General features: G+C 46.4%; 1 protein-coding gene across 2 annotated transcripts; it reads right to left on the bottom strand.

Moving 5' to 3' along the window:
• Positions 1 to 1385: 1385 nt before the first annotated feature.
• On the bottom strand, positions 1386 to 14902 carry RAN (RAN, member RAS oncogene family). 2 transcript variants are annotated; one of them, XM_089653748.1, is made up of 7 exons: positions 14796 to 14902; positions 8977 to 9025; positions 8813 to 8897; positions 6960 to 7085; positions 3659 to 3846; positions 1918 to 2088; positions 1386 to 1798 (listed from the first exon to the last, which is right to left on the bottom strand). In XM_089653748.1, the coding sequence occupies exons 2-7, from the start codon at positions 9010 to 9012 to the stop codon at positions 1754 to 1756; spliced, it is 651 nt and encodes a 216-aa protein (XP_089509874.1). In that variant the 5' UTR covers positions 9013 to 9025; positions 14796 to 14902; the 3' UTR covers positions 1386 to 1753. The 2 variants fall into 2 exon arrangements, with proteins under 2 accessions (XP_089509874.1, XP_089509875.1); XM_089653749.1 differs by lacking the exon at positions 14796 to 14902 and adding an exon at positions 14649 to 14788.
• Positions 14903 to 18548: the final 3646 nt, after the last annotated feature.

Raw genomic sequence — 18548 nt, 5'->3', positions numbered from 1 at the left:
CAGAATAGGCAAGAACAAACATCTTAGAAACTAGGAGTTGGGGTTTAGGGGAGCCCTTTTAAGCTTTGTTAGAACAAGCCTGGAATTCCACTTTAAACAATGTTTCAATGGGCTTTTAATATGGATCTTTAACTTACATTTATTTAATCAAGAGTACTGGAGATCAATCAGCAATGCAAACTCTGGTGTTATATACGGAGGCTAGAAAGGGAGAAAAGGAAAGCAGTGTTGCATCGCTCAAGCCATTCCTATAACATGCTCAAGACATGGGTAGCTAGCTGGGGAAAGCCTTACCAAGACTAAAAAAGCAGAATGTGCAGACAACACTGAAGACTGGCCAACAGTGTTGAAACTCAAACAGGAAGGATCGCCAGGTATTTACTCAATACTCTTAAAAAAATGCAAGCTCAACATAGTCAGGCAATATTTTGTAGCTAAATGTAGCGACATTAACCACATAAGCACCCCTCTTTCACGGTTTCATATTTTTCACATTTCCATGCAGACCAAATAGTCCAGTGACAACAATTGGAGCAAATGCTGCCAGGAGGTTATTTCAATGGTCATTTATTCCTTTACCAATGGTACTAGAGCTAGCAGTTTCCCAGTGTTCTGTGTTCCAACATCCAGACAACAGTCTGCATATATATAAAAAAAAAAAACATACAAAAAAAAAAAAAAAAAAAAAGGCATTTACAATGGTCATTCAAGTTTAGGCTGTATTCAATTTGCTTTGATTGCATTTAGCATAGACTGAGTTGTGTTGATGCATATTTTTAACACATTGCATTGATGTGTGGGTTTTGTGCCCAAGTGGGAGTCAAATACTTTAGGGATGATTTTTATTGTCAAAGTTCAATTGTACAAAGCTTAAGATAGAAGCCAATTGGTTACTATACAGAGCAGCACCAGTTTCAGTGAATTTCCCTCTGTTTCAGCATGTTTTATTTTCAATAGGTTCAGCTTTATGTTGCATTTATGTGCTGGGTGAAAATGGAATCCAGCTTACTGCATTCAACTTGTATTGAGCAACACATCCAAATGCAGTCCACCCTTAGGTGTGTTCACAGCTAGTCTGAAAGATTCCATACACAATGAGCTAACCAGGAGCAGACCATGTTTTATATACACTGGAGGCACCTCATCCACTAGAGCAGTAAACCGTATTGACAGGTGATCTGTGTGCATTTAGATGCATTATAAAGGCTGATTTCACATGCAACACAAGACAGACTGAAGCATGTCCTAAGAAAAACAAACAGTCTGCTGAATCCTCGAAGTGCACAAACTAAAAAAGTTAGATAATTTACATCCTGCAATTAAAAGCATCAGTGGGCACAAAAATAATTTAGTTCAGAACAGAGCAATCTGCCATTATCAGGAACTGGGGTATTTGAAATACAACTTTATTATGATCTAAACGAAAAATGTATGGGAATGACAGTAACAAACAAGATCACCACTGAACATTGTGATGTGACTGTAGCAGTCTTAACTTAGATTTGAAACTTTTAAAGGGAATATTATTTGCAGTCCCAAACAGCTAGATACGCAGGTCCAAAATATGAAGGATTTAATTTTTCTCAACTGCCACATTCACTCCAAAGCCCATTCATCTCCTTCAGCATCCCAAAAAGGTTAAGCACATGTTCTGCTCAGCTAAATAAAGTGGCAAACACGCTGCACCACTGACATCACAGGACAGTTGCCTATAAAACTAGACTTCTGACTCTGGGCTTGAGCTTCATTCACCTCACAGATCATCATCTTCATCTGGCAGTGCTGTGGTCTGGGCAACCTAGCAGGGGAAAATAAATGAATTAACCACTGAAAGTTTGTTTAAAAGCAACAAATTGGCAAACCCAAACTGCTTAGGATTTAAAAAAAAAAAAACCAAAAAAAGGGAAGATTTCTTACCTGTAGATCAACCTCATATTGTGCAGCCAATGTGGGATCCATAACCACTTCAGGTGGTGCAAGAGCAGGCATGGCTACAAACTCAAGATTGGGATCCCCTATCAGTTTTCTGGCAAGCCAAAGGAAGGGCTTTTCAAAGTTGTAGTTACTCTTCGCAGAGATATCATAGTACTGAAGGGGGGAAGAAAAAAAAAAAAAAGTGCTAAACATTAGACCACAATACTACTCAAAAAGCATTTTTTTTTTTTTTAAAAATCTATATATCTAACAATTTCTTTCCTTACAAGCTAAGAGCCCTTGTATATACAAGTCACATTCAGCACTACGCCCTAGAGCAGTGGTCGGCAAGCCGCGGCTCGCGAGCCACATGCGGCTCTTTGCACATTTTAATGCGGCTCTTCTGTGTGCCGAGCGCCCGCTCCCCTCCCTCCTCTCGAGCGGCCGAGGACTCTGCAGCTAGCCCAGCAATGATTGGCCAGTCTCGCTGCCACTCACATCCTGATAGCTAGTGATTGGCTGTCAGGATGTGTGTAGGCGGGGCAGCGTGACGAACGCGAGGGGAGCTAGGCTCCTCTCACAGTCCGCCCTTAAGACCGGAACGGCGCGGGGAACACGGCGAGAGGAACTTGCGGAGCAAAGGTAAGTGAATTGACACAGGGGGGACTTTGCTTACTACTTGCTACTTACTACTACTATATGAGGGATGAATTGCTATATGGGGGATGAATTACTATAAAAACTTATTGAAACTAAAAACAGTGTACCATCCTATGTATTTTCAGTTTTAAAAATGTGGCTCTCAAAATAAATTTCAATCGTGGTTTTGGCGAGATTTGGCTCAGTTGAAAAAAAAAGGTTGCCCACCACTGCCCTAGAGAAGCACTCCGTACCTAAAAATGCAGAAACCCAAGGTTGATGTGTTTTCTACATTTGCAGTCAGAATGAGAAAACCCCACTATTTGGCATTTCCCCTTTACACAGCATGCCTACATGGGGAGGGGGATGGGAATTACCCGATTGCATGGATTTCTAAACAATGTCAGGAGACTGTTCTAAGAGCAGGTTGAGTTCATTATTAACATACAATGCAAGAAGCCCAGCTTCCAAAAGCATTAACCCTTAAGCAGCCATAAATGGCATTGGATTGAATCTCAGTTCAGCAGGGATCAGCCAAGATTGAATCTCAGTTCAGCAGGGATCAGCCAAAATTCAATCCATATATGGGCAGGGAGATTGAATCAACCAGCATGTGGTATTTTTAACACGATAGCCAGTGACTATAGCCACTAGTGCTCCCCAAATCCCCGCCAGCCCGAGAACACAATAGCTCCCCTGTTAACTGGTTAATGAAGACTGCCATAGCTATCCCTTTCTGTACTGAGCACAAACATCTGTCCAGCTGCTTCAAAGAACGGGTAGTATTTACAGCGCTGGAGTTCCAACAACATTTAAAAGCTTTTTTTTTTCTTTTAAGGTTATGCAATGTGAATGAGAACCAGCAACATAAAGGCGGCGTTAGATTTTAATTCTCCAGGAGAGAAGTGGTAACTCATCCCATCACCACCCCTTTCAAGAGGAAAAAAAAAAAAAAAAAAAAAAGTTTAGTACACATGCCCACCAAGTAGAATTTTACTTCACACTTCCCCAAACATTGCATGCTACTGCCAGGACCAAGGAGATAAAGTATTAATGTACTATTTAAAAAAGGAAAATAATGTTTCATGCCAAGAAGCCAGCCAACCTGAAGATTCTTCTTCCTATGAAATACGATTGATTTTGCTTTGACTTTTCTGTCCTTAATGTCCACTTTGTTGCCACACAAGACTATGGGGATATTTTCACATACTCTTACAAGATCTCTATGCCAATTGGGTACATTCTTGTATGTGACTCTTGATGTTACGTCAAACATGATAATGGCACACTGAGCTGCAAAGTTAGAAAAATATTGTCAGTTGTGCTAAAATTAGCATAACCATTTAAACCAAAAACATATCAATAAAGTTAAAAGTTAAGCAAACAATCCATTATGTATTTTAAACTGCAGATTAGTATATATCCATTCTTAAAAATGTACTGCATACTGCCTTACAGCTAAGCAGGGTGACACCACTAACAATTAAGTTAAAACCAAAGCAGCCAACCACCCATTTTTGATAAGGGAGGGTTATAACAACCAATTCCCTCTACCTTCTGTCTCTAAGCCACAACAGCAAGTGTGAGGAAAATTGTCTGAAGTGTGGGAAATTCTCACTTGTCCCCATTGGAGGATTACATCACTCTTCCTGTTCTGGTGACCACTGCAAATCTTCGATGGGGACACAAACCACAGTAAAAACCTAACAGGTGTTCTAATCACTCTCCACTTTAAACATAATGGAAAAAAAAAAAAAAAAAGGAGAAAAAAAAAAAGGGGGGGGGGGGGGATTGCTCCTAGTGAATACTTTAGTACTACAGTCAACAGGGCAGTGAGGAATTAAAAAGGGATGTTGGGCCCTCAGTCCACCCACATGAAATCTGATTTGGTCAGACATTCACACCAGTGGCCTGCTGCAGGTCATTTTGTAGGGCTCTGGCAGTGCTCGTCCTGTTCCTCCTTGCACAGAGGAGCAGATACCAGTCCTGCTGATGGGTTAAGGACCTTCTACGGCCCTGTCCAGCTCTTCTACAATTAACTGCCCATCTCCTGGAATCTCCTCTATTCTCTTGAAACTGCTGAGAGACACAGCAAACCTTCTGGCAATGGCACATATTGATGTGTCATCCTGGAGTTGGACTACCTGCACAACCTCTAGGGTCCAGGTATCGCTTCATGTTACCAGTAGTGACACTGACTAACCAAATGCAAAACTAGTGAAAAACAGAAAAGATGGAGTAGGGGAAAAATGTCCGTGGCCTCCACCTGTAAGGCCTTTACAGTTTTGGGGGTCAGCTCATTGTTGCACATCTAGTGCACCTGTTAATTTCATTAACACCAAAGCAGCTGATTAACAACCCCTTTGCTACTTAACTGACCAGATCAATATCCCAGGAGTTTAACTTGATGCTACACTCAGATAAAAAAAAAAAAAAAAAAGTGTTCATTTAATTTTTTTTAGAGCAGTGTAGGAAAGCAAGGTTAAGTTGTGAAATGGCCAATTACCCCAATAACCTGAACTCAAACCAGAGAAAGCCATTATTTATATCAATATGCCCAGTGTCATTTGAATTAATCTGACCACTGCATCAAGAGTGAATAAATAAAGTACCCAAGTTGAGCCATCCCCCCCACCAGCTTCTTTAATGATCTGCATATGGTTCAATATCTAAAAGTTGTGATACCCACATACAAATGCCCCTTAGATCAAAATGGGGCATACCAATAAGCAACATTTTCCACTCAAGTCTACAAATTTGGGGATGGGCACTACTACAAATTTGTATTCGAACCAATTCACTTGTGATGTAATCCTAAAACATGCTAGCAAATTTAAAATTATTCAGGAACGGTCAATTCTTGCACAGCCCTATACTCTTATTGGATTCCCTGTCGATGCTCCTGGCCCCTCCCCCTCCAAGCAAGCAGCTTGCTATAGCACACTCACAAGACAAGGCTCTGCATGTTAATTCAGAGCTGTGCCATGGCCCCACCCCCTCACAATTGACTCCCTGACTGACTCCCACTGCTGCCTCAGCCAATCAGGAATGAGTGTTCCTGGAGAACCAAGGTTCTTATGGATATCACTGGATCAGGATGGGGCTTAGGTCAGTGTAAGGCTACGTTCACACTAGCCTTGTTAGCAAGTGGCAGACAGGCATGTGGGAAGTGTTTTCCCAAACGCCTGGAAAAATTCTGCACATTGCAGCACATGGGAACGTTAGCATCGCAGCAAAACTGACGCCTCTGGTAGGGTCAGGAGGAGTTACAGCCTCCTATTCAAGTCTATGGTGCCACTCCGCAAACGCCCGGTGCGGTTGCAGAACGTTATCATTCAAACGTCATTACAGGCATTTAACGTTTGGCAAACGCCTAGCAACCTCCGCTAAACCGCGCATGCGGCGTTTGCGGAGCGTTAAATATGCTCCGCAAACGCTATAGGGGCATTTGGCAAGAGTTGGAAAAACAGTCAAGTGTGAACGAGCCCTTAGGGAAAGCTGCTACACAGGTTTTTTTTTACCTTCATGCATTAAAAAAAAAAAAAAAAAAAAAACAAAAACCACACCACTGGTGCCTTTAGAAACACTATTTGGTGCAAAGCAGAATTTGCATAGTGCCAAAAAGCCATCTTGATCCAGGCTAATTGAAGCCAAAAAGCATTAGAGATTTGTTTTGAGCAGCTGCTTTATTTCTCTCTGCCCATGGGGGAGGAGGGAGAGGGAGAGGGAGAGGGAGAGGGAGAGGGAGAGGGAGAGGGAGAGGGAGAGGGAGAGGGAGAGGGAGAGAGGGAGGAGGGGGGGGGGGGGGGGAGAGGGGGGGGGGGGAGGAGAGAGAGAGAGAGAGAGAGAGAGAGAGAGAATGCACAGCCTAACAAAGTGGATCAAAGCTTCTCAAACCCATATAGACCTACATAGAATCTCCGGGAGGCTGCAGAGATCGGCAAGCAAGCAGCTGGGTGAAGCAGAGTTCATCCAGAAAACCAATAACTCTGAACCCTGCTTTAGCCAGCCACTTGCTTGCTGAGCTCTGTACCCACCTGGTGATCCTATGGAGGTCTAGACTGTTTATTACAAGCCTTGACCTACTTTTAAAAATTAGCAAATTCATTTTTATTCTTTTGAACAAGTCTCTATACCTAGACGGAAGCACCTTGTGTTAGTTTTAACAGACTTGAAAGTGCCTTGGCCATAGGGTGGTGTGAGCAGTTTTAGTAGCTATTGACATGCATTTAATAAACACTCAACTGTATATATAAAATAAATACATTTTAAAAAGTTTATGTAAAAAGGAAAAATGCAGCAAGGAAAAACAAAGACCAACTATGCTTTTGCCTGCAGTGTTCTTAAGATGCTGACAGGATAGGATAACAATTAAGATTAAATTAAAAAGTCACTGCATTGCTCACCCTGGATGTAATATCCATCTCGCAAACCACCAAACTTTTCTTGACCAGCAGTATCCCATACATTGAATTTAATAGGACCTCTATTGGTATGGAAAACCAAAGGGTGGACTTCAACACCAAGTGTGGCTGCAGAAAAACAAGTTAACAAATAAGGCAAAAATCAGGTGAACACAATACACAGCATGCAACGAACCTGCAAAGAAAAAGGGTTAATACTGCCCCTTCACCAATCTCGACACGTGGCAAAGCCAGCATGGAGTGGGAATGTTGGATGTCATGACCTAGCGTTCGAGGAAAGGATACCGCAGCATGCTGAGCAGGACCAAAAAGGAGGGAACCAGAGTGCAGGGGCCAGTGCCATAACATGTTACACCCTGAATTTGGGTATGACATGTCATGAATGGGTTAAATGTTCCAGTCTGCCTTTAAGACAGTTCTGGACTGCACAAGCAATACAGACAAAGGATCAAGAATTCTGACAAGCAGCCAGGTACCCTGACAAATGTCACTGCACACTGACCAGCCTTTACTGATTCAAAAGCTAATTTTAGGATAAAAAAGGGACATCACCCATCATTGGCAATTAAATGGCTTGTGACTTGATATAGTTCATAAGATGTTACCATACAGCAGGGGCTTCTAAAAAGCAAAGGCAACTTAAGCGACTTTGTAACAGACCACAGGCTTCCATAAGCAGAGCAGGCAGATTGCTCTGCATATGCAGAGCAGGAACGAACACATCCGGCGCTACGCTCTCTTCAATCTGCCCAGAAGGAAGGGGAAGTATTCCTTTTTAGCAGATCGGATTGAGGTAGGTAGGTGTAAACAGACAAGTCCACCATAGAAGTGACATGCGAGTCTGATTGGGTGGACCTAAAAAGCTGACAGGAAGACCCAATCAGACCGATGTGAAAGGGGGCCTAAGGCTGCTTTCACACTGCTGCGGTTTACCCACACCGCAGGTCTAGTGTATCTGTGGCTTTCCTGCATGTTAGCTGAACTGAGCCATAGACTTCTATTATATCTTGCAGGTGTAGTGCGCTTGCCTGCATTCAGGAATCTTAGTACGGCATCCCAGAGTAGGTTGTCACGAGCCACACCAGAGGGCTCTTCGGGCCAGCAGTTGGGAACACCTGACATACAGGGTTCACAAACTGTTTGGTGCCATAGTATAAAACAACCCTTAGTCCACAGTTTGTCAAAGTACATTTTGACCTTTCACATGCATTGAAAGGAAAAAAAAAAAACCCGCAACAATGCATGTTTACAATCCAAAGACTGACTGTTCCAAGAAGAAATATGAAATAGGCAGGCACAGTTTAGCCCACCAAAACCTAATCCCTCAGCTAATGAGCATGAAAGCTTATACCTGCAAGGCTCCCGATGGGTCAGGAATGTTATCTCGAATTTTAGCTTACAAGGTAAAATCTACTTTAAAATTTATTCCAACAGGAGTGTCCACATGTTTCCCTCTGGACAACTTGTTTCTTGGTTTGTCTTTTTAATTGAAATCAGCGTAGCAGAAGCTGCACACAGGTTTTCTACCTTACTGCATTAAAATGCACTACAGCCACTTTAACACCTCATTCTAACTGGTCAACCCTTCACTCTAAACTGATGAGCCATTGGGCTTTTACCAGTCTATAAAAATGGTATTAACTTGAAGCATAGTTTACTGAAAATGATATACATGCTCACTACCAAACAAAATTGGCACCACTTAATTCTCCAGCATCTCTGCCATCAAAAAACAGGTTTTAGGGTTTTAAATTCTTGTCAGGCCTAATATGTGCCTCTTAACGTGTGTATAATTGCAAAAATTGCCCGGCAGCAAAGAATTACAGTTCACATACCTACATATTTTTTCTCGAATTCACCAGTCAAATGACGTTTTACAAATGTTGTTTTACCAGTACCACCATCACCAACCAGAACAAGCTGGAAAAAAAAAGTGACATTTTAATAAGTATTAAACATTTTAAAAATTAAGCAAAAAAACACTACCAATAAGTTTTACCTTGAACTGAACTTGAGGTTCTCCTTGGGCTGCCATGGTTTGTGTGTGGCTAGGAGAAAAATGTAAAACATTTAGATTTTGATAGTGTCAGCAACATGAGCAGCTGCATTGAATGCTATATAATAGGCCACTCATCCCCCAAGGCAGACAGCTCCAGGCCTCATTCAGACAGTTAACAGAGTGTTAGTCACACCACCTCCTAATGTCCTATTAAGTAACAGGTTAAACATATGAACACTTGTAACATATCCAAAGAACAACTGCATGCAATCACTAACTTTCAAAATTATGCTTTTAAATCCCCTTTCCTGTAGTCCTGTGATCATTAATGTACCCCTCATTTCTGCAGGTCTGCATTAAAGGAACTCATCACCTCTGGCATCAATGCCATAGGCTTCCAGGATGGCAGCATCCAACAACCACATTGGATCCGGACAACAGGCTTGTTAGAAGGAAATTACACACAGAGGCACAGTACAGACAATGCTACCACATCATGATCAACCTGGTATTTACGCTCGGTTCACACTGACGCGTTTGCTCATCACAGCAGCCATTCATTTCAATAGGCTGCACAGTGCCTGCATTTCCCACAGGAAAAAAAAAAACAAAAAAAAAAAAAAAGCACCTCTTTCAAACCGTGGACCTAAGGGAAATCGCATGGTCATTTTGACCATGCGATTTCCCTGCAGTTCGACACCCACAAAAATGCGTTTTCACATGAATAGCAGCCCCGCGCATTCTCATTGAGTGGGGGATTCACCGATTACCGCACCTGCTGTGAACCGAGCCTTCGAGATGTCACCCTACTACAAAATAGCAAACAAACTGATAGGATCAACAGGCAATTACCATTGCATTTAAATGTTGCAAAAGAATGATCATTCCAAGGGATTGCAAACATAACCAAAGCCACCTGATCACTTTTACAGACCTCCAGAAAAAGGACCCCCCCCCCCCCCCCCCCCCCCACTACCATGCTGTCCTCTAACTGCAAAGGACCCAAAAGTGACAAAAAAAAAATCACTACCAGTTTCTGCTGTCATTTTTCCCAGTCAGTGGCCAGGGAAGAATCCAATTATTGTGCACAACCTACACTCAGTTATCTTCAATGGATGGCAAGTAGGCTATCACTTAGGTCCCAGTTACATCAAAGCAACTCTGAATAGCAGGCAGAATTGCATGATTCTTCCTGTGATTTCAAACAATGGTAGCCAAACCAGCATTTTGCCATGGTTTTAGTGCAATCTTAATAGCACCCCAAACATGGTGCAATTTTGCAGCATGGAAACTGCAGATAAAACAGCAAGCAAAATCCTAAGCTCATCACCCAAAAGTGCAGCAGCTTTGGCATGTTTGTTACACAGCAGCGCATTCAAGTGAATGGGCTGCCATGTGCACAAAACACAAGCGTGAACCACTATGCAAAGTGTGAATGGGACCCAAGAAGTCAATCACTTGGAGGACTTTTGATCTGATAAGCCATAGATTTAGATGAAAAGTGTCAGTTACATCCAAGCACTTACAGCCCAGCCCCATATACACATAAAAACACCTATTGACGGAACATATGCACAAAAACGCAGAATTTTACATTTCATTGCACGTGCTTGAGTGATAACACAATGGGTTTTGCCTTAAAGCGGAGTACCACCCACCCTGTCAAAAAAATAAAGGTCAACTACAAAAACTAGCTAACATTTAAAAAACAGCCACTTACCTGTCCCACGATGTGTCCCCTGCAGTCCTGTATTCCAGGAGGCCGGCATCTTCAGTGTGGGCACCCAGCTGTGACTGTTTGTGACTTCACATTCGGGTACCCACTGTGCAAGTAGCACTGCGCTTCATGAATGGTCCTGTAGTCTTCTGGGACCTGTCACGTGTCCCAAGAGACTACAGAAAGGGAGGACACCTTCTGTTTCCAATCGCCTAGGCAGTGGGAGCGGGTACCTGTCAAATACAGGTACCCGCTCCCCCCACAGGTGCCAATACTTAATGGGGAGCAGTCCTTAAAGCAGAACTCCCCTTTTAGGTGGAGCTCCACTTTAAGTTAGGAAAAAAAAAAAAAAAGTGGAACTAAAGGCTTCTTAGAACAGACTGCAAGCAAGCAGACAATTACTACAAAAGAGACAAACACTGTCTCTTCTGTGAGAAAATACACCTACCTGCACTCTTCCCTGACAAATGGAACATTACAATACTGGCATGGTCACATGTGCTGGGATGACTGACTCTTGTGCCTGAGCAAGAGATAAGTCACCTGGTGCCAGCCAAGTTGTCCGCAGGCTGGAACCCAGGAAGAAGCTGTTGAGGGACCTGGACCATTAAAGAATTATTATGTTTAGTTCTGCTTTAACTACATATGCCTTTCCTCTTCCCTTCCACATCTTTTATGATGGGTTCTCTTCAGAAGACCTGTGCAGCAGATCCATTGTTAGGTATCACAGCCTGTGTCCCACGCCAGCTGCCTTTTTCGTATTCTGGAAGCCCAGGCTTAGATGATGTAGTTGGGCTCTACTGCCAGCTGTCTGAATGTGCTCCATAAGCCTCTTGGGATGTGTGATTGGGACATCAAAGGAAACTGTAGGAGCAGGGTACTTCATTCTCACCTAGCGGCAAGACAGTAGCACACAGGAGCAATACAAAACACCGACCATTTCTGTTGCCATATCAGCCATAGTGACATAGACCTAGAATTATTTGTGGCCTGAAACTTCACTTTCAAGAGCAACTACAGTCATTGTGAAAAATTAAAAGTCAGCAGCTACAAAGGATACAGGTGGATTCTGTGTTACCAATGCTGCCCAGGCTGTTTCACAGCCAGCATCCCACTAAGCATGCTTGAAAAGCACTTCCAGATTGGTCCTGCAGCCTCCTGAGACATGATGTGCCCCAGGAGGTTGTGGGTTGGGAAGTGGAGCTAAACGTTTTCTATGGTCACCTAGACGAGAAAACCTAAAGTGGGGGCATGTACTAAAATAAAAAAAAAAAAAATTACACGTAATACTTACCTGTGTGTAGGCCTTGGGCTCCCCCCACCAGCACTCCTGACTCCACCAATGGCTGCTGCTAGCCCTCAGGAGGGAGAGAGTCTTGTGTAAATATAAAGGGTGTGGGGAGATTACAATATCTATCTTAATGCAGAACTGTTAAAAACCTTAGGGCTTCAGAACCACTTTAATGCATTCCCTGCATTAGAGTAAAATGCTTATCCGCTTGGCAGCCCCCAACTCCCCCCTTTTTCCCAACACTTACCTGCCTCCTCTCCCAATCCAGTGCTGTTCCCAGCTGCATGTTTCTCCTCTTTACTCTCTGCTCTCACAGGAGACTGAGCAGCAGTCAAATCCTGTGACGAGGGAGCAGGGAATGTGACCAATCTAGGCTGTGTGTGTTTATGGATGCACACAGCACAGCTCAGGAGTTGGCCTGTGCTGAGTGCCTCTTCAGCACAAGGCTTGCTTAAGGGGCACTTGTAAGAAGGATCCAACAGTGCTGGCAAGGGAAATATGAAAGGTGGTAATGGACCTCTCTGCAATGCCATTTTATAGAGCAGATGAATAGAACTTATTTTAACACCAAAGACAAATCACTCAATTTTGAGAGCACTTTAGTAGTATAATAAATGGGAGGAGAGATCAGGGAGCCCAGTGGTGGTGGGGGAGAGGAGGAGAGATCAGGGAGCCCAGTGGTGGTGGGGGAGAGGAGGAGAGATCAGGGAGCCCAGTGGTGGTGGGGGAGAGGAGGAGAGATCAGGGAGCCCAGTGGTGGTGGGGGAGAGGAGGAGAGATCAGGGAGCCCAGTGGTGGTGGGGGAGAGGAGGAGAGATCAGGGAGCCCAGTGGTGGTGGGGGAGAGGAGGAGAGATCAGGGAGCCCAGTGGTGGTGGGGGAGAGGAGGAGAGATCAGGGAGCCCAGTGGTGGTGGGGGAGAGGAGGAGAGATCAGGGAGCCCAGTGGTGGTGGGGGAGAGGAGGAGAGATCAGGGAGCCCAGTGGTGGTGGGGGAGAGGAGGAGAGATCAGGGAGCCCAGTGGTGGTGGGGGAGAGGAGGAGAGATCAGGGAGCCCAGTGGTGGTGGGGGAGAGGAGGAGAGATCAGGGAGCCCAGTGGTGGTGGGGGAGAGGAGGAGAGATCAGGGAGCCCAGTGGTGGTGGGGGAGAGGAGGAGAGATCAGGGAGCCCAGTGGTGGTGGGGGAGAGGAGGAGAGATCAGGGAGCCCAGTGGTGGTGGGGGAGAGGAGGAGAGATCAGGGAGCCCAGTGGTGGTGGGGGAGAGGAGGAGAGATCAGGGAGCCCAGTGGTGGTGGGGGAGAGGAGGAGAGATCAGGGAGCCCAGTGGTGGTGGGGGAGAGGAGGAGAGATCAGGGAGCCCAGTGGTGGTGGGGGAGAGGAGGAGAGATCAGGGAGCCCAGTGGTGGTGGGGGAGAGGAGGAGAGATCAGGGAGCCCAGTGGTGGTGGGGGAGAGGAGGAGAGATCAGGGAGCCCAGTGGTGGTGGGGGAGAGGAGGAGAGATCAGGGAGCCCAGTGGTGGTGGGGGAGAGGAGGAGAGATCAGGGAGCCCAGTGGTGGTGGGGGAGAGGAGGAGAGATCAGGGAGCCCAGTGGTGGTGGGGGAGAGGAGGAGAGATCAGGGAGCCCAGTGGTGGTGGGGGAGAGGAGGAGAGATCAGGGAGCCCAGTGGTGGTGGGGGAGAGGAGGAGAGATCAGGGAGCCCAGTGGTGGTGGGGGAGAGGAGGAGAGATCAGGGAGCCCAGTGGTGGTGGGGGAGAGGAGGAGAGATCAGGGAGCCCAGTGGTGGTGGGGGAGAGGAGGAGAGATCAGGGAGCCCAGTGGTGGTGGGGGAGAGGAGGAGAGATCAGGGAGCCCAGTGGTGGTGGGGGAGAGGAGGAGAGATCAGGGAGCCCAGTGGTGGTGGGGGAGAGGAGGAGAGATCAGGGAGCCCAGTGGTGGTGGGGAAGAGGCTGCAGACACGTGCTACCTTCCACTGACACAATAGAATGAGGAGACTCAGGAAAGGTCCCCGGAGTGATCCACCATTAAGAGGAAAGCTCTCCTCCTATCACAGGGAGGATTAGAAGTTCAGACACCATAAAGGAAGGACTGCCGAAAACATACCACGTGATCACATACAAGTGTAAAACGAACCACTACTAATACAATGCTATCTTCATGAGAATAGGACGTCTGTCCTGCAGGGAGGGCCGGACCATCCGGGGTATAGAGTAATAGATGTCTATAGGCCCCATACACATCCTGCCCCAAGCTAGGCCTTGTACATGCGCCGCTCCCGCCATAGGCAGCCACATGGAGGAAATGAAAGGAGTCGAATGGCGGCACGCCGGTTCGTGCTGGCCTTCCACTCCCCGGGCCGGGGACACACTCCATGGCGAGGTAGTTGGGCGCCGCCTCCTGTCAGGGCCTCTCCGGTGAATGCAGGCCGCGGCGGGTGGAGCTCCGGAGTGCCTAGTCACGGGCCGGAGAGGAGGCGGCTGGAGCCGGGCGCAGTGAGCAAGAAGCATATCATTCCAATAAACCTTGCCGGACTACACACACCACCCCCACGTACGGAACCTCACCGGCAGCCGCGTGCCCACACAGCCGGGTTATGGAAAAAGCGCGCCAAACCGCCGCCCCGTTAGGGGACTCGGCGCCGCCGCCCGATCCCATTGCACTCACCGAGGGGGCTATCTCCCGCCCAGAACGACGGTATACTGCTACACGGCTAGAGCGCTAGGCACACGGGCAGAAGGCGAGCTGTGCCGCGAACGATGGCAGGGATGCACGACGGATTGTAAAGCAAGGCCTCCCGCGATCAGATCTCACCTTCCAGAAGCGTCTCTGTATGAGGCAGCGAGAGAAAATGGCGGAAGCGGGATTCAAATACTAGGGCGCGCGCTGTGGGAGGGGACAGCGTCACGTGGGAGGGCGAGGACGTCATTGCAGCCTAGACTGCGGCGGGCTGGGCGGGAAGGAGCTTTCTTTAAACGCAAGTGCCAGAGAGAAAAGAAAGCGGGCTGGGTGTCTGTCTACTGGAATGCACTTCTTATGGGGGGAACATGGCGGTGGGGTCTTTACACACCCAGTAGCTGGAGTCACTGAGCCACATCCACTATGCAGAGGACTGCGGGCTTCCTCATCTGCAAACTTGTTGGCTCTCTTATTGACGGCTGTTTTCCTGCATTTGGAACGCAGATCAGCAAATCCCCAGATTTGCAGCAGTGGAGAGCACATCGTGCAATCCCTGGCTGTAAGAAGAGCCACAACTAGTGTGTGGTGGAAGTTACCAGCCTAGCGCCTTGCAGCATCACGACTAGATTCCCGCCACTGCCATTCACACCTTGGTGAACCGCCTGTGCCAATATACCTATAGGGTGAATACTTAGCTGTTCAACAGTCCTTTGCCGCCATTGTTTTCGGGCCTCCTGCTTGGCAGGTGGGGGATGAAGTCACTACTAGTCGTCCCAACACCCTACAACTGGCCCAGCACTGTAAGTAGAGCTGCACATGGGCAGCCCAGTTTACAGCGCCGGAGAAGACAGCGAGCAGGCAGGTAGGGGCATTTTTTTATTTGTACCTACAGGTAAGCTTTTAGGTTTTACCTGTAGATACAGTGACTAGCTCCTAAATATGCACCGTTTAGGAGATATTTACATGCACAGCGTGCTCTGGATTCAGTGCACAATGGCTGGAGTAAGTAACATACAAAACAACATATACAGTGCAGCAGTCAGGATGAACCCTGTGTTCCCATCAGAACCCCCTTATATCAGAGTCCCCAGTATTTCTCTATATATCAGGGTTCCAGCAATCCCTTCTTACATCACAGTTCCCCTTTACAGCAGAGTCCACAGACTTCCTTCTTACACAAAAGTTCTCCCTTACATCAGAGTGTGCAGGGTTCTCCTTTACAGTGCAAGGGGGAACTCTGTGGACCCTGATGTAAAGGAGAACTCTGGAGTCTGCAAGGGGGAATGCTGCAGACTGGTGTAAAGGGAAACTCTGATATAAGGTGGTTTCTGGCCACCAGAGACCCCTCTCCTCCATCATGGTCCATGGCATTTCCATTTACATCAGGATTCACAGAGTTCCCCCTTGCACTGTAAGGGAGAATCCTGTAGACTCTGATGTAAAGGGGAACTCTGAGGACTCTGATTTAAGGGGGAACACCAGAAACTCTGTTGTGAGGAGGGGGGAACTCTGGTGACCCCAGGCCACTTTCCACAAATTGAATACACTAAGGTAAGTGGGGGGTTACTGATATAAGTGGGGGCCTTCAGTGTCCCCCTTTACCTTAGTGTATACCCCCCCCCCTTATATCAGTGACCTCCCCTCCACAGACTGTATGACCTGGCTGGATCTGTAACTTACCTCCTCCATAATGCTTGCTCGTGTTCAAGCTCAGCAGACACAGTCCTCCAGGCTGTTCGGTGGCTCCTCTGGTTTGATCCTCACCTCTTCTCTAGATCAGTCTTCCAGTCCCACCGGTGCTCCTGGCTCACCCTCCGGTCCAGTATTTCATAAAAGGCATCATGACATCACTTGCCTGCCCCCCACCCGAACCCTGCCTGAGCTTGGCCGGCTTTGGAGCTGCGTTGCTCGCAGTTCTGAAGCCAGCCTGCAGCCATATTTTTTACCGATGTCCGTAATGGACATTTATGGACAGTTTGAAAATCAGCTGGTTTTTACAAACTCCATCAATTTACTCATGGTTGGCAATCTTGGTTAAGTCCTGCATGCAAGGCTTTTTGCACGCATTCAGAAAGCATACAAAAACCGCCCGATCTGATGGAAGTCTATAGCAAAGCTTGGGTAAACCACACAAAAAATGTGGGTGCACTGCACACATGCTGCAGGTGGACCAGTGAGAAAGAAGCCTTAACCTGCAGGGGGTCCAGTTTTTTTATTATTTTTGTTACTTAGTTTACTACCACTTTAATTGGAATTCCAGTCTAAACCTATCTAGCCTTAACTCCCCTCAACACCTACACTGACTAACCTGTTTAGGAAAGATGTACTGTATCTTACGGAAGTGAGTACACCCCTCACATTTTTGTAAATATTTTATTCTATCTTTTCATGTTAGAAATGGCATTTTGCTGCAATGTGACATAGTGAGTGTACAGCTTGTATAACAGTGTAAATTTGCTGTCCCCTCAAAATAGCTCAACACACAGCCATTAATGTCTAAACTGCTGGCAACAAAAGTGAGTACACCCCTTAGTGAAAATGTCCAAACTGGGCCCAATTAGCCATTTTCCCTCCCTGGTGTCATGTGACTCGTTAGTGTTACAAGGTCTCAGGTGTGAATAGGGAGCAGGTGTGTTAAATTTGATGTTTTGGCTCTCATACTGGTCACTGGAAGTTCATCATGGCACCTCATGACAAAGAACTCTCTGAAGATCTGAAATAAAGAATTGTTGCTCTACATAAAGATGACCTAGGCTATAGGAAGATTGCCAAGACTCTGAAACTGAGCTGCAGCACGGTGGCCGAGACCATACAGCAGTTTAACAGGACAGGTTCCACTCAGAACAGTAAACCAGCAAACACAAATGCTCCTGCGCTTGGGGATGGACTCGATGCAGGCTACAACCACATTAAGAATGTCCTGGAACATGCACACCTTGCTGCCCTCAAATGGACCGGGGGAATCCAAATATACTGAATGAGGAAAGAACAAAGAGAGGGCGCACAGGCCTAGTGCATTGCCATAAAAAATGTTTAATAAGAAAATAAAATAGGTGTTGTACTCACAAACGAGAATAAAGTCAAGGCACATAATAAAAGAACAGCTGGGTCAACACCGTGCTGAGTAAAAGTCTGCAATGGGGAGTGTAGACATCCAATAGGCTGACGCGTTTTGAGGACTTGCCTCTTCCTCAGAGCCCTGAGGAAGAGGCAAGTCCTCGAAACGCGTCAGCCTATTGGATGTCTACACTCCCCATTGTGGACTGTTACTCAGCGCGGTGTTGACCCAGCTATTCTTCTTCACTCAGAACAGGCCTCTCCATGGTCGAACCAAAGAAGTTGAGTGCACGTGCTCAGCGTCATATCCAGAGGTTGTCTTTGGGAAATAGATGTATGAGTGCAGCCAGCATTGCTGCAGAGATTGAAGGAGTGGGGGGGTCAGCATATCAGTGCTCAGACCATACGCCACACACTGCATCAAATTAGTCTGCATGGCTGTCATCCCAGAAGGAAGCCTCTTCTATAGATGATGCACAAGAAAGCCTGCAGTTTGCTGAAGACAAGCAGACTAAGGATATGGATTACTGGAACCAAGTCCTGTGGTCTGATGACACCAAGATAAACTTATTTGGTTCAGATGGTGTCAAGCGTGTGTGGCGGCAACCAGGTGAGGAGTACAAAGACAAGTGTGTTTTGCCTACAGTCAAGCATTGTGGTGGGAGTGTCATGGTCAGGCCTGCATGAATGCTGCCGACACTGGGGAGCTACAGTTCATTGAGGGAACCATGAATGCCAACATGTACTGTGACATACTGAAGCAGAGTATGATCCCCTCCCTTCGGAGGCTGTGCCGCAGGGCAGTATTCCAACATGATAACAACCCCAAAC

Source organism: Staurois parvus, unplaced genomic scaffold (assembly GCF_062004578.1).
Source record: "Staurois parvus isolate SC_StPar_1 unplaced genomic scaffold, SC_StPar_1.0 ptg000719l, whole genome shotgun sequence".
NCBI classification, from domain to species: domain Eukaryota; kingdom Metazoa; phylum Chordata; class Amphibia; order Anura; family Ranidae; genus Staurois; species Staurois parvus.
The sequence above is the reverse complement of the archived record's forward strand: the minus strand, read 5'-3'. Positions and strand labels throughout refer to the sequence as shown.

Excerpts from the sequence above, each read along its gene's own strand:
- RAN (XM_089653748.1), bottom strand. The coding sequence starts at position 9,012 with ATGGCAGCCCAAGGAGAACCTCAAGTTCAGTTCAAG. Across the intron at positions 8,898-8,976 it reads AACCTCAAGTTCAGTTCAAG|CTTGTTCTGGTTGGTGATGG; the intron begins GTAAAACTTATT and ends TTTTTTTTCCAG. Across the intron at positions 7,086-8,812 it reads ATTCGAGAAAAAATATGTAG|CCACACTTGGTGTTGAAGTC; the intron begins GTATGTGAACTG and ends GTTTTTCTGCAG.